At 30.9% G+C, this 13,732-nt stretch overlaps 4 protein-coding genes across 4 annotated transcripts in view; 2 read left to right on the forward strand and 2 right to left on the reverse strand.

Moving 5' to 3' along the window:
* Window positions 1–1,618: 1,618 nt before the first annotated feature.
* Window positions 1,619–6,352, forward strand: LOC108693958 (solute carrier family 22 member 4-like). The gene is made up of 10 exons (XM_018203196.1): window positions 1,619–1,679; window positions 1,799–1,946; window positions 2,609–2,828; window positions 2,918–3,024; window positions 3,265–3,419; window positions 3,580–3,769; window positions 3,878–4,004; window positions 4,254–4,563; window positions 4,919–5,103; window positions 6,119–6,352. Exons 1-10 carry the CDS (start codon window positions 1,619–1,621, stop codon window positions 6,317–6,319), a joined length of 1,704 nt encoding a protein of 567 aa, XP_018058685.1. The 3' UTR covers window positions 6,320–6,352.
* A 1,314-nt stretch (window positions 6,353–7,666) lies between these two features.
* Window positions 7,667–9,188, reverse strand: LOC108693960 (homocysteine S-methyltransferase YbgG-like). The gene is made up of 2 exons (XM_018203199.1): window positions 8,989–9,188; window positions 7,667–8,742 (listed from the first exon to the last, which is right to left on the reverse strand). Exon 2 carries the CDS (start codon window positions 8,703–8,705, stop codon window positions 7,740–7,742), a length of 966 nt encoding a protein of 321 aa, XP_018058688.1. The 5' UTR covers window positions 8,706–8,742; window positions 8,989–9,188; the 3' UTR covers window positions 7,667–7,739.
* A 566-nt stretch (window positions 9,189–9,754) lies between these two features.
* On the reverse strand, window positions 9,755–11,094 carry LOC108693962 (proteasome maturation protein). The gene is made up of 5 exons (XM_018203201.1): window positions 10,995–11,094; window positions 10,551–10,651; window positions 10,231–10,291; window positions 9,937–10,112; window positions 9,755–9,853 (listed from the first exon to the last, which is right to left on the reverse strand). The coding sequence occupies exons 1-5, from the start codon at window positions 10,995–10,997 to the stop codon at window positions 9,766–9,768; spliced, it is 429 nt and encodes a 142-aa protein (XP_018058690.1). The 5' UTR covers window positions 10,998–11,094; the 3' UTR covers window positions 9,755–9,765.
* Window positions 11,095–13,364: 2,270 nt separating this feature from the next.
* LOC108693959 overlaps window positions 13,365–13,732 on the forward strand; it is a 3,803-nt gene continuing 3,435 nt past the window's right edge. Inside the window, exon 1 of the mRNA XM_018203197.1 lies at window positions 13,365–13,445. Within this exon, the coding sequence (XP_018058686.1) occupies window positions 13,365–13,445 (81 nt within the window). The remainder of the gene's footprint in view (window positions 13,446–13,732) is intronic.

Below are 13,732 nucleotides of genomic sequence, written 5' to 3' on the forward strand. Positions count from 1 at the left end.
ATATAGAATATATATAAAGTATGTAGAATATACTTTTATATTTTATACGTATACATTTACACATTTTATTTTTATTTTATTTACTTACATGATTCTAATCTTATTCATTCACATTCTTGCAACAATAAGTACCTATTAATAATGAAAGTTTTAATCCAATCTTAATCCGTACTAAACTAACATGCGGTTATACATAATTTATAACAAACCGTGGGACATTTCATCTTCACGCTCACAAGCTGTAAGCATAAATTCATCCTTATTGTTTATGAAATATTAAATGAAGATGACAAGTGCTGTAAGCATAATGGAACGTAATCATATCGAAAATTCGATATTCTTGTTCAAATATCGAAAGACAAAATATCGGAAAAATAGATAAAATGTCTATATTTAAAATATCGACGCTGTACCGATTCATTCCTAATATTTGATACATAGAAACTTTCTCGAGTCACCTCACGCGAATAATGATTGGAATAGCAAGGCGTTCTATTAATTTATTAACATTTTCTTATAGTTTCTCATAAACCGTTTTCGCAAAAATAATGCCTATCACGCATAAATCGCGAAAATAACTAAACTTTACTGAAAACTTTCGCAAAATAGACATTAGTATGTATAATATACGCAACATTAGTATGTACAATAAATATCGTAAAACCGAATATATGCGCTGATAGTTACTTCCTTTACGCAATTTCACCACTCGCATGGTGACATTACGCAATTAATAGGATAACTACACAATTGGGGCAGCAATCTGGCACAATTGAAAAATTACTTTATCTTATTTGGCGTTTCAACTTTTTTCGATCTCTTTCTTTTGAGTGTGACGATTTTTCCAATATCGTTAAAAATCAATATCGATGTGTCACATATAGAAGTTAATGGAAACAAGCAGCCTTCAACAGGAGGAAAAGTACTAAAATTTCTCTTGGCATTTTTCAAACATTTCACAATTATTTATTTATTAAGTATATTTTGTATATTTTTGCGAAAATAGAATTAGAAATACGAGACTTGCATATATAGCTGCTCCTCTGCAAATTTCCACATTAAACCACGTACGCTTAAATTATCTAACAACAGAAATCTTTGTAAAACTTTCTATAATAAGTTCTTTAAAGTAGAATCTTTAAAGAGTAAGATCTCATTCTTTAGAGATTCTATTGCCTAGTGACATAAAAAAAATATTCATACATTAGAAATAAATAATAATTATTCAAAAATCAAAAATGCGTTCTATCGCGCTCAGCGATACGACAATGAATGATAAAAGGAATGAAAATACGGATCAGACAATTGCTTTGCACAAAGTCTTGTTCTCGGCTTTTCGATTTACAATGTAAAGTTATTTTGCGTACGTGTAAATAAATGATTACAACATGTACTTATCATTTTCAAAAATAGTATCTTTGTAAAATGTAGCTCAGTAACTCTCTAAATTATTGGAATTTTTTGTTTATCGTCATCATTGTTTATTACGCGATGTTCTCAGAAAACTTGAAATATAATACAACAGATTGAACATTCGATTGGTGACGATTTCCGATAGTAATATATAAATAAAAGTAATATAGTTCAAATATGATTATAGCGTACGGTACACGACAGCATGTGGCTGTGCTGCTCAAGAAAGGACAAGGTTGACCCGCTACGGTCAGGACTAGAAAATGGTATGAATGATTATACTCACATTAACGTAATCATAAAATTGCTCAGAAAAATAATTTTTCTTGTTATGATTTCTTAATCGAGAAAAACGGATCATATGACCGAGCCTTTTTTTTTATAGGAGTTACGAACGATCCATCATCGGAAAATGCTACAGAAAAATTTGGATTTTATCAGATCATGGTATTCACATTTATTAGTATAACATTGATGCTAACGGCAGGATTCGCATTTTCTTACGTATTTACTGCAGGCGAGGTTAAATACAGGTATAAATATCTTTGCTAAAGCAATCGGACCCTTATCTAAGCTTTACGATTATTTCTAATTTTTTACTGAATTCAAAATTGAAAATTTGATGGCCAGATTCAAAAGAAAAAATATTTCTGAATACTAAAAAATATAAAATATTTTCAAATACATATTTACATTTGTGTATGTAATGAAGATTTAAAAAAATAGTGTAGCATTTAGGTACATTAAGTACATATTAGGTACGTTAGTATTAAATGTTTTTCTTTTTTTTTTTTTGTAAAATGTTTAAAGAAATCGAAAATAAAGAAATCCAATATAAACTTTTATTAAGATTATAAGTGTATTAACACATCGATATATTTATATAAGAATATACAAAGATTTTTAAAATAATTAACTTATTTATTTACTTTTTTCCACGATATTTAGTAGGTGAATTAAAAATTATAATCTAGAATAACAAACGTAACAAAAAAAAACTTTGCAATCAATGTATATCTAAACGTATATCTAAGGTATATCTAAGCTGGCCATATTAGTTCTACTTTATAAAGAGTTTTCTTTTTTGGTATAATAACAGTTTCCTCGTTTTGATACTTTAAATGTATAATTTAAAACTCCTCGATATCGAACTTACTGAAAATTAAAAAAGAAAGAAATTATTTATTGTTTAAAGATGTTTTGTGCCGGAATGCGAGCATACAGAGAATACGACATTCGAACCGTCATGGCTGAATTCTTCTGCGCCGATAATCGACGGAGTCATTTCCCGTTGCACTCGTTATGTAGTACAAAACGATTACTCGGACACATGTACGGAAGTATCGTTCACCAATGTCACTCGCGACTGTGATTCTTGGATTTACGGTTCGGATGAATATACGATACTTAACGAAGTAATGTGACTCACTAATCAGCAATATTTTGCATCTGTCGAGATTTAGCAACAGATTAATTTTATTTTCCTTTGTTTATTTCGACGTAGTGGAATTTTACCTGCGATACTAATCGATGGAAACTCACGTTGGTGGGCACGATACAACATACCGGTCAATTTGTCGGCTTGATGTTCGCTGGATACATATCTGACAGGTGAAAGACCACAACGTAATATCTTTGAAACTCTAATTAATTAATTTTGTATAAGGATACGTTTAATTTTGCATAATGCAGAATAGTATCAGATGTTCCTACAAATAATCAATTTCATGAATTCTTGATAAAAAAGAAAGTGTAGTATGACACGATATCGCGAGGAATTTCGCATCGAAAGAAATATGCTTTGCCGGTACAACGAGAAGTGCACAATCATGTTTATTCTTTCATTTTCAGGTATGGGAGGCGAACAGTTTTAACGATGGCGACGTCTCTATCTGGAGTCAGTGGCTTGATACAATCCTTCTCCATGAATTATTGGATGTTTCTTACATTTGAATTCGTCAATGCCACTATAGTGGCTGGAATTTACAGCGCGGGATTTATTTTAGGTACGTTAATAATAAAACAATAAATATGTTTGGAAAGAGAAAAATAAAAAATATACTAGTATATATATATATATATATATTAATTCCACGTTTCTTTTCAATATACCTTATGCGTGATTATATTCGATACTAATTTATGCCATGCATTTGCTCGTTTTAGGGATGGAGACCATGGGAGTGAAAAATAGAGTCTTTGGAAGCGTTATAATATCCAGCACATTCGCTGTGGGTGAGGTTTTACTGGGATTGATCGCAAGTTTGTTAAAATCTTGGCGAATACTTCTTAGGATAGTATATGGACCGGCACTGTTAGCTATTTTCCTACCTTTAATCATTCCAGAATCAGTTAGGTAATCTTGTATAATTTTAATGAACATATGCATATCGATAAAATATTATTTTCATTCTCTTATCTGCAAAATATATATATATATACGATATATAATATCGTTTTCAAGATGGTTAATGTCAAAGAAAAAACATGAACAAGTGGATAAAATATACTATAAAATGGCCCGAATGAACGGTCTGCAAGTAACGGATGAGGCCATCAATATGTTCAGAGAACAAAATGTAGCTGAAACGGTACGTTTTATCTATCTTTTTCTTTTCTTTCGCAAACATATATCTGTATATAATTATATAAAAATGCCTTATTTGCAAATTTACCTATTATCTAAGATACAACTATAGTTCAAATGCTTTCTATAGTTCAAATTATAGTTCAAACTTTCAGTACAGCAACTTTTGTATTATTCTATAAATATTATGTTAGTATAAAGTAGTAAGTTGCACATGATCTTTGTAATTATGACATTGGTACGCGAATTTCAGAAAAGCGAGTTGGTATTGGACGAGAGAAAACCGATCGTGCAAGTTCTACATAGCTCAGTGATACTTATTCGACTGCTGGTCTGCTCGTTCTGTTGGATTACAAATACGTTTGTTTATTACGGACTGTCGTTAAATTCAGTGGCGTTCGGCGGCTATAAGTACCTCAATTTCATACTCGTTGCTATAGTCGAGATACCAGCATTTTGCATCGGCTGCGTGCTGAACAATCACATTGGCCGTAAATCAACGCTTTCTGGTGCATTCATGCTGAGCGGGCTATTCTGTCTCGCAAGTCAATTCGTACCGGCAGGTAAAGAGATAAAGAAAAGAGGTTTCTCAGACAGAGCTGGTTAAAGTTTGGTACGTTCCTGGAGTGACTTTTCAGAATGATTTAGCCCATTTCTCTTTTCGCACAGAGTTATTTCTATAAAATGCAAGTCAATGAACAAAAAATATCCTGATCGAATATGCGTCGACATCCTTTTGTTTGAAAAACTATCCTTCCGTCGCTTAAAATATTTTTCAAAATCGATTTGGTTCATATGCAAAAGGAGAAATGGATCGGTTTACAATTAGTCACAATCGTGTTGTTCGTGTAATTATATTAGTTTATAATGGGTTGCCACGGCGCGCGATTCTGATGATTTATTGATGCTCTGTTTCAGAAACCTGGAATCATGGACCTTTATTTTTATACATGGCCGGGAAGTTGTGTATCGCCATGGCGTTCTCTACTACCTACATCTTCACGGCAGAGCTTTTTCCGACAACGCTCAGAAATTCCCTGCTCGGATTTTGTAGCATGATCGGTCGCATTGGGTCAATGTTAGCGCCGCAGACGCCTCTTTTGGTGAGTCAATATAAACAATGTTGCAATAAACATAGATTTTCTTAAAATGTGCTTCTCGAATTTGCTAACGTTGATAATGTTGATAACGTTGTGCCGGCCGTCACGAATATCTTTCAGATTTGTGGATCTATTCTTCTATAATATTCTATATATTTCTAATATTCTATATATATATAATAGGATTTTTAAGAAACTTTTATTCTTATAAATAATATTATATATTCAAAAATATCATTGATACATTCTCGTGTTTATATTCTCTCTAAACCTAATAAATGTGCATATCAGTCCCTTGCTTTAAAAGTAACAAAAAAATGTGGTTTCGAGTTATTATCACATGAATCACTTCGCTAAATAGCACTTATATCGACTCTCACAATTTTCAAAGAGATCATAACTTTTACAAGAGTATTTTGAGTTGTCATTTTTGTAAATAAAAAGGAAAGTCTTCTAGAGAGTACATTTAGAGTTAAAACAGTTTTAACAATAAAAATTTAAAAAAGAAATCATTTTATTTTAAATTTAATTATTTCAGCTCAAAATAAATACAAATTGTTGGTTGATATTTCAAGTTATGTTATTTTTGATGAATTATTCCTGATTTGTTATAATTGTATAGGATATCAAAATTGTAACAACTCAAAATAATAATTTTTTAAGAATTGTGAAACAAAAATAATATTTGATCATATTTTTAAGAGTACATTCTTCTTGCTGCTATTACCGATTAGAGCAGTCAATAATTTTCTTATTAAAAAATAATTTCTAGAAAGTTTAATTTTTTGAGTTGTCATTTTTTAAATAAGGAAACAATATAATTTTATTTTTTACCACTAATGATAAATGACATTAGGTATTTTATAATATTTTTTTCGAGCATGCGAAGAATATTTGAAATAGCATGTTTGCAATCTTTTTTACATGAACTTCTTAATCACCGTTGAGAAATTCATCGTACAAACACACTATATTGTCTGAAACACTTCATTAATGACGTTTTCTTATTTACATTCAGACGCAAATAATGCCTTCGTTGCCATTTATTCTATTTGGGACTATGGGTATGATCGCAGGCGTCTTGTCTTTGATTTTCCCGGAAACTTTAGGAACGAAACTTCCGGACACCGTATGGGAAGCAGAAAAAATCGGCAAAGAAACTCGCAAAATTTCGAATTTTAATATGTCGCTGCGTCAGAAGAGCAGCATAGAACGCTAAAAATTTTTAATTTATGTCTAGCATCCCTTGTGTATTTTTTCAGCATCTGTCCTTCTGGATTTTATAGAGATGCTAGTTACCTCTCCACAAGATGCTAGCATGCGGATAAATTCATCTTAGACTTTGAGACTCGCGTGATAGAAATGTTTAATAATATTATTATTATAAATATTAACTCCTTTTACAATGTACTCATTACTACTCATTAGATTCATAGTGATTAAGAAACTAATATCTTTAAAATTATGGCTATCTAAAAAAAGAAATCTCAAAGTAATAACATTTATAAATTTAATTATAGATAGTATAGAAATCAAAATGCTCTTTACCATTTTTTATGTATTTCGCAAATAAGCAATAGCTTACATTTATTTAAATTGTTTTAATATATGAGATAAATGACAAAATGCCAGGTTACGATACGTTAGGTTTCTCTTTCTCTCTCCTTTCTTTGTCTCTCTCCCTCGCTCCCTCTCTCACCCTGCATAGTTCAATTGTATGATGTAAATCATATCAGTCGTTGATTTATTGTGATAATTATTGTAAATCATTTTGACGAAATGTATATTTTAGTCGTTTTTAGCTTTACTCTTTTTATACGCATGTATTATACACGCGGAAACAATAGCGTACCTGATAACCAATAAAGTATTACAATTCAAAGCAAAAAATTCCTTTACGTATAAAATTTTTGTTTCTTTTGTATCTTTTTGTACTAACAAAACGAGAGTACACATTATTTATTTTCGAGACATTAAATATATCATTATATCGAAGTATTAAATATCAATAAAAATTTTACAGATTTTTAAAAAACGTAGTTGTGTATAACGCATGATGTTTAGCGAAAAATAATGTATCTCGTTAAATAATGTATCTCGTTGTAAAGAACTTATGTAAAACATTAACAGAAAAAAATAAAAACTTCATTGAATAAAATACTTAAATGATATTGAATAAATTACTTAAATGAATTATTTAAATAATTTGCGCATAAATATCAAAGATGCAAATATATAAATTATTCTTTATATGTAGCAATTTCATTTTGTTTAAAATTGATTATATCACGGTGGAAAAAGATCACCACGAATTATCTAATACCTTTTTTGTGTAACAAAATGGGAAGCTCGGTAAAGCATATACATTTACGACGTATCTGAGCGTCGCAAATGACATAAAGCTATATAAATTATTATTATTACGTAAATAGTCAAAATTATAATTTTCCAATTTTTTCTTATTATAAAATTTCGATATAAAATTGTCCAGACTTGAATTGTGTACTGATAACATATACGAAAAATTAATATAAAAATTATTACATTCGATAAAATGGACGACGCATACTTCTGGTTTTAATTAGTGTATATATCAACATCTGTAAAAAATATATTTGGAAGTCGCTGGCATCACTTGTTTAGAATTTCTTGCTATATCGATTCACTTCCGATCGAATTAGCTTAATGTCCTCTGCGAAGATTTTACAGCAACCGCCGATATAACGAATTCCTAGGTCCAACCATTCTGATATGGGCAGATTCAGAGAATGATCGTCTTGGACCGCGATCCATTCACCGCTTGTAGAATAGCTGCCACCTCTATTGGGATACACTATCAGGGGAATGAAATTCTGTTCCGATGAAGCACTTTCATTGATACCTTTCAGTAAGGGAGTTACGTATTTCGGATCAATGCAATTTACGCCAACTGCGATGATCTGCAATGGCAAAGTGCGGTAACAACGCACAGCTGTATTTTGGAATATGCTGCCGTCCGACATGAATTGACCATCTCGACATGAAAATGAGAGCCAGGCACGGGCATGTGGGTACTCCTTCAGCAATTCTAGAATGGCTTCCGCTTCTTCGACGCAGGGTATAGTTTCGAAAGCTAAAAGATCAGTACCAGCATTTAATAGCGCCTTAACGCGCGGCCTGTGCCAATCAATTAATTCTTGTCGGGATATATTCTTTCCGTAGGAACCGGTATATTCAGATCCATTGTGTAGGTAAGCGCCATAAGGACCGCACGATCCAGCGACCATAGGTCTCGACTCAAAGGGAATGCTCTCTTCTCGAATGTAATCATCTATAGCTTTCCTAGCTAAGTTTACAGATGTGTTGAACAAGTTCAAACTTTCATGTTCACTTATATTCAGATACTTCATCATGCCAGATACAGACGCTTGATAGGTATTAGTCTCAATAATGTCGGCACCAGCGCGCAGAAAATCCAAGTGTGTGGCATATATGGCATCGACATTGGTTTTAAGAAACCGCGCTGTCCACAGCGGATCACCGTCGATTTTTGCATTCACATGCCGTGACAATTGCCCGGAAAAACCACCGTCCAGGATCTTAGGAGCATTTTGATAGTGTTCCATCGTTGATATGGATGGTTGCAGATTCAAGTATATCAACCTGTTTTAATATTATACGTATCAAAATCACTTGGATTTGCACGATTTTAAAAAGAGAATTCTGCCACTTCTGTGGAGGACGTTTTGAAATTCTCTCCTATTAAGTTCAACCGATCAAAGCATAGCTCATTATCAAGTACACTGGTATTTCTTAGTAATCTTGGTTAGAGCGAATTGTTTTTATTATCTTATCACAGAGTATTACTTATACATAAAGAATAGTAAATTATTAAAAAAGATCTTTTACCTGATGCGAAAGTATGAAGGATATTAGGATTATTTCAAATCTTGGCTTGCAGCCAACTTAAGATACAACATGGAAAACAACACGTGTTTATTATCATGACTCTCGGATCTCGGAACAAAATATTTCCATGACTTCCACGAGAAAGGAGACTGAGCAGCAAGGAGAGATCTGACTATAGTAATAATATAACCTATACGAGTACTGTCATCTTTGATTTTCGCGTGAAGGTCCAAGTGACTGGAAAATATATCTTATGAGTGTTATAAATTACTGATAAATTAATTGCATATTTTACAACAGCAGGCAGGAAACTTCCATAATGATAGTATACTCTATAAATCAAGTTTGTTTAATAAAAAACTTATACAGCAAAAGTTGACATATATTAAATTATGTTTATATGTATAAACATAATTTAATATATGTCAACTTTTATATTACCGGTACACATATTTTATTTTATTAATCGAAGATTGACAATAGCCAGGAATAAAATATTTGTAAAAAATATACTTTCCTATTATTTTATACTTACGAAATTAATTTTTTTCACTAAATGTACCGATATTTTCTTTATCGAGTATACAATATTGAATGCAAATTTTTTCACATTTATTGAATTTATAGATATTAAGATTTGGCAATTTTATTAAAATATCGCCAAAAAAAAACCTAATATATTTAACTTACAAAAATTATATAGAATTAATTTATTAATAGTTATTAATTATATAAATTTTTATTTTTTATTAAGACAAAATCTTTGCAAGATGAATATTACAATATTCCAAGATGATTTTCTACGACGGCATGTGGCTGTCCCATTTGTTCTCTGAATTCAGACGTATTGAAGACATCTTCAAATCTATAAATAATAATATATAAATGAATAAAAATTATTGAATACAAATTGATTTGTCAGTGCAGTAATATATTTGTTATAAATACCCTATATTCTGATCTTTTCCAAGTAAAACATCTCGCATCACATTAGACGACGATAAAAATGGAAGTCTTCCGATGTTCTCAGTGGCTTTCAATTCCATCGCTATGCGCAGTGGAGCATGCAATCCTTGCGTATTTCTAAGCAATATCATATTCATGCGATCTTGATTTTTTTGATACTGAAACAAATACAGTCACAATTTACTGTTTTATTGTCTATGTGTTGAGAGAGAGAGAGAGAGAGAGAGAGAGAGAGAGAGAGAGAGAAAGAGAGAGAAAATATACAATAAATCTTACATTTCGTTCTGATGCTTCCAAGGGATGTGTGTAACCAACACTCTGTCGGATTGATGACAGACTAAATAGACAAGAGTAATATTAAAAACTATCTCTTAAAAGAAACTATTTTTAAAAATTCGTAAAATACAAAGATTTTATAATACATTCTATTATTCATTACAAGTACTGAAAATCTATAATATAAGTAACATGAACTATAGATTTTTAGTATTTGCAGTAAATAATATAGTCTGTATTGAATAGTGAAAGCAAATTCTTTCAAATGAAATGAATTATATTAATTAATTCTTGTAACTTAGTTTTTTAAATTGTCATACCCTGATACCATAGGATTGGGTAAGTCATAGTTAGTTCCACTTTTAACATCGAATTGTTCAGGTACAACAGGCTTGGGTATGAATGATGGCAAACCAAAGCTCTGAAATTATAACAATTATAATAGAGATAAAACTTTGTGTGTTGAAGTCCAATTTTCTCTACTTTACATAAAACAATAAATATAAATAGTTTGAAAACTATACACAATTTAACTATTTTTACAAAATAAAGCACAAGCACGATTTATTTTTTTTCAAGTTTGTATAATTATTAATTGATATTCAATCTACGACACAAGAAAATCTATAGAATAAACAGTCAGTAAAATCGACTGTCATTGTTAACATAACCTGTTCATATATAATATATATTATATAGTATTGTCTTAAAATTGATACATAAATAATACGCAATATACTGTTTGAAAAAAATACGTCGATTACCATTTTTCTGCCTTGCTATTATGACAGAAATCACACCAAGAAAATAAACGATTTAAAAAAGCGTTAATAATCCACTCCAAGAAGCAAGAATCTTGTAATGTCACAGCGTTCGTAAACTCACAAAATTTCGGTGAAACTCGTATCGATTGAACCAGGCTGTGTTCCAAAATTCACTGTCAATGCTGAAAATCTACAGTTTACGTTACATGTATATTTTCAACACTTGCAATGAATTTCGGAGAACACAGCTCCAAGTAATGCTAGTTTTCAATTTGTTTAAAACCTATATTAGACTAGAGACTGTAATATTGAGATTGAATTTAATCAATCAAAACAAAGTTTACTAAATCTGATATCGATTTTCTTTCTTCTGATTGATTAATGCTTTGATTAATGCTTTGAAGCCTAGTTTCTACCGAGAGTTTAATTCAGATCAGAAAGAATCAACCAACCACAGTCGAGTATTCTCCTGGGGTTCCGCACAATAAAAAGAACAGAGAACAGAGAATAAGAATTTCAACCTATCAGAAACTGTGTATTCTACAATATATGATTTCTGACAGGTTGAAATTCTTATTCTCTGTTCTCTATTCCTTGTTCTTTTTATTGTGCGGAGCCCCTTACAGTCGAACGACAGGGGAATGCTCGACTGTAATTGGTTGGTCTTACATTCTAATCCGGATTAAACTCTCGATAGAAACTAGGCTATTATTTCAAAGCATTAATCAAAGCATTAATCAATCAGAAGAAAGAAAATCGATATCAGATTTAGTAAACTTTGTTTCAATTGATACATATTCATAGAGTTTATACTACTAGAGAAGGAATGGCTTATCTAACCAATGAGTGGAAAGTGTGAGCAAGAGAAATAGACAATGTATATTTCTGTCTTGTTCAGAAACTTTTCTTCTTTCTGCATGTGCCAAAAGAGGATAGAAAAGGACAGAAATACATCTTCTGTCTCTCAATCTTGTTCATTGCTGACGTCCGTATTTCTCTTCTAGTAATATAAACTCTATGTGCATATTTGGCTTTGGGCCAAATCCATCGAGAATCTGCCCCTCTACTTATGCTCCATCCACTTAATGCCACTCTCAAACGCGATCATCAATTAGTGAAGCAAAAGTGAAAGGATTGGATTCTCAATGATGCTCGGGGCCAAATATGCATCACTGCTTCGAAGTTCACTGTGTTTAACAGACAAAATTGATCAATGAGTGATTCTTTAATATTATTAAGTGCATTTAGCGGTCTCAACATCAACATTGGATAAGAGCTCGCTTCTATTGATACATTTTTCTAGATTTGATGGATGATCTAGAAGAACTAATAACAATGAATACTCAGTCAACTGTTGAGTCTACCGCAGTTGTTAATTCTTGTTTCTAGGGGCCGCTCTTATCAATTATCTGATTAATCTAATCGGTCGATTGTTACATTGGAACTGACCAATTGCATTTGCTGTTCAGCAGAATTGTTCAATCACGATTAATACTTAATCGATCGATTAGGTTAATCGGCATTGATGAGGCCCTAGACCGGTTTTCATAGGCTGTATTTATAGTCCACATCTTTTTATTTCAAGATCATCTTCTTATTTTAATGTCATGGTCATGGAAGGGAAATCAAATGTGCTCTTGCGCATACATTTTTAACAGCAGTAATAGCCAATAAGAACGTGGTACTATATGCCATGTTACCGCGGTTATTTGAATTAAGCGTTATGTCATAATAAAAATTGATTTTTTACAATATTTTTCCCATTTAATATTAAATGTTTCTCTTTTGAGAAGAAGATATAAATGTATATTTTTTAATTCTATTTTTTGATGATTATTTTTACATGTTTTTATATGGTAAATAATATATAATAGTTTCTCGAACTGTAGTCACTTTAGCTTAGCAAATTTTTTAATTTTTATTGCAAATATTTGAATTTAAATAGTCGCATTTAGAATCTGCGCAGAACCGTACAAAATTTGTCTTGAGAGTGAGCACTTAACTTGATTTTTTTTTCTACCATGAGTAATGCGTTTAAGATGTCAATACAACCCTCTGATTGGTTCATGACATTATAAAACTGTATTCAAAACAGTCTTGATTTTGAAAATATAGATCTAAAAAACATCTAAAAAATTTTTATAAAATGACTTATGTTTTGATTTTGAACTTTATGTTATTTAGAAATTTTTTATATAGTAACCATATTGATGCTAAATTACTATACGATTTCTTCGATACGAGCGATCGACCAAACAATTTCATTACCTAACGTCAGTTTGCTTCAGTTGTTAGTACTTTGTATATTTACACAAATAAGGAATTTAGTTAAAAATTTATGAATGATAAATTTCATATTTTTCTATCGCAATGTCTTTATACAAGGCAAGAAGAATTAGTTCTTTGCGTCAATCACTTGCGTATAAATTACCGAGGAAGATTTTGATTAGGGTAAGTAAAATAGTTGCGATAACGTTTTGAAACGGAATTTTATTTTTCTTTAATTATACACTTCTTTAATTATACATTTTTTCTTTAAATATACACACTGTGAAATAATTCAAACAAATTTAAATTTCTTTATTAATAAACAAAAATTTAAAAAATTCATTTATAATTGATATATGTATATAAGATCATTTAATTGTATATTATTAATTGTATATATTGTACAGAGAACCATTTATATAATTATCGATGGGAATATATCTACAACAATAAATTCGTATTTAAAATAT

The sequence above is a fragment of the Atta colombica genome, unplaced genomic scaffold (assembly GCF_001594045.1).
Source record: "Atta colombica isolate Treedump-2 unplaced genomic scaffold, Acol1.0 scaffold111, whole genome shotgun sequence".
Classification (NCBI taxonomy): Eukaryota; Metazoa; Arthropoda; class Insecta; order Hymenoptera; family Formicidae; genus Atta; species Atta colombica.

Bases quoted from the DNA above. Each gene is read 5' to 3' on its own strand.
- LOC108693958 (XM_018203196.1), top strand. From the start codon at position 1,619: ATGTGGCTGTGCTGCTCAAGAAAGGACAAGGTTGACCCGCTACGGTCA. The intron at 2,829-2,917 runs GTAATGTGACTC...ATTTCGACGTAG, and splicing joins AATATACGATACTTAACGAA to TGGAATTTTACCTGCGATAC. The intron at 3,420-3,579 runs GTACGTTAATAA...TGCTCGTTTTAG, and splicing joins CAGCGCGGGATTTATTTTAG to GGATGGAGACCATGGGAGTG.
- LOC108693960 (XM_018203199.1), bottom strand. From the start codon at position 8,705: ATGGAACACTATCAAAATGCTCCTAAGATCCTGGACGGTGGTTTTTCC.
- LOC108693962 (XM_018203201.1), bottom strand. The intron at 10,292-10,550 runs GTATGACAATTT...TTGTCTATTTAG, and splicing joins CCCAATCCTATGGTATCAGG to TCTGTCATCAATCCGACAGA. The intron at 10,113-10,230 runs GTAAGATTTATT...TATTTGTTTCAG, and splicing joins TGGAAGCATCAGAACGAAAT to TATCAAAAAAATCAAGATCG.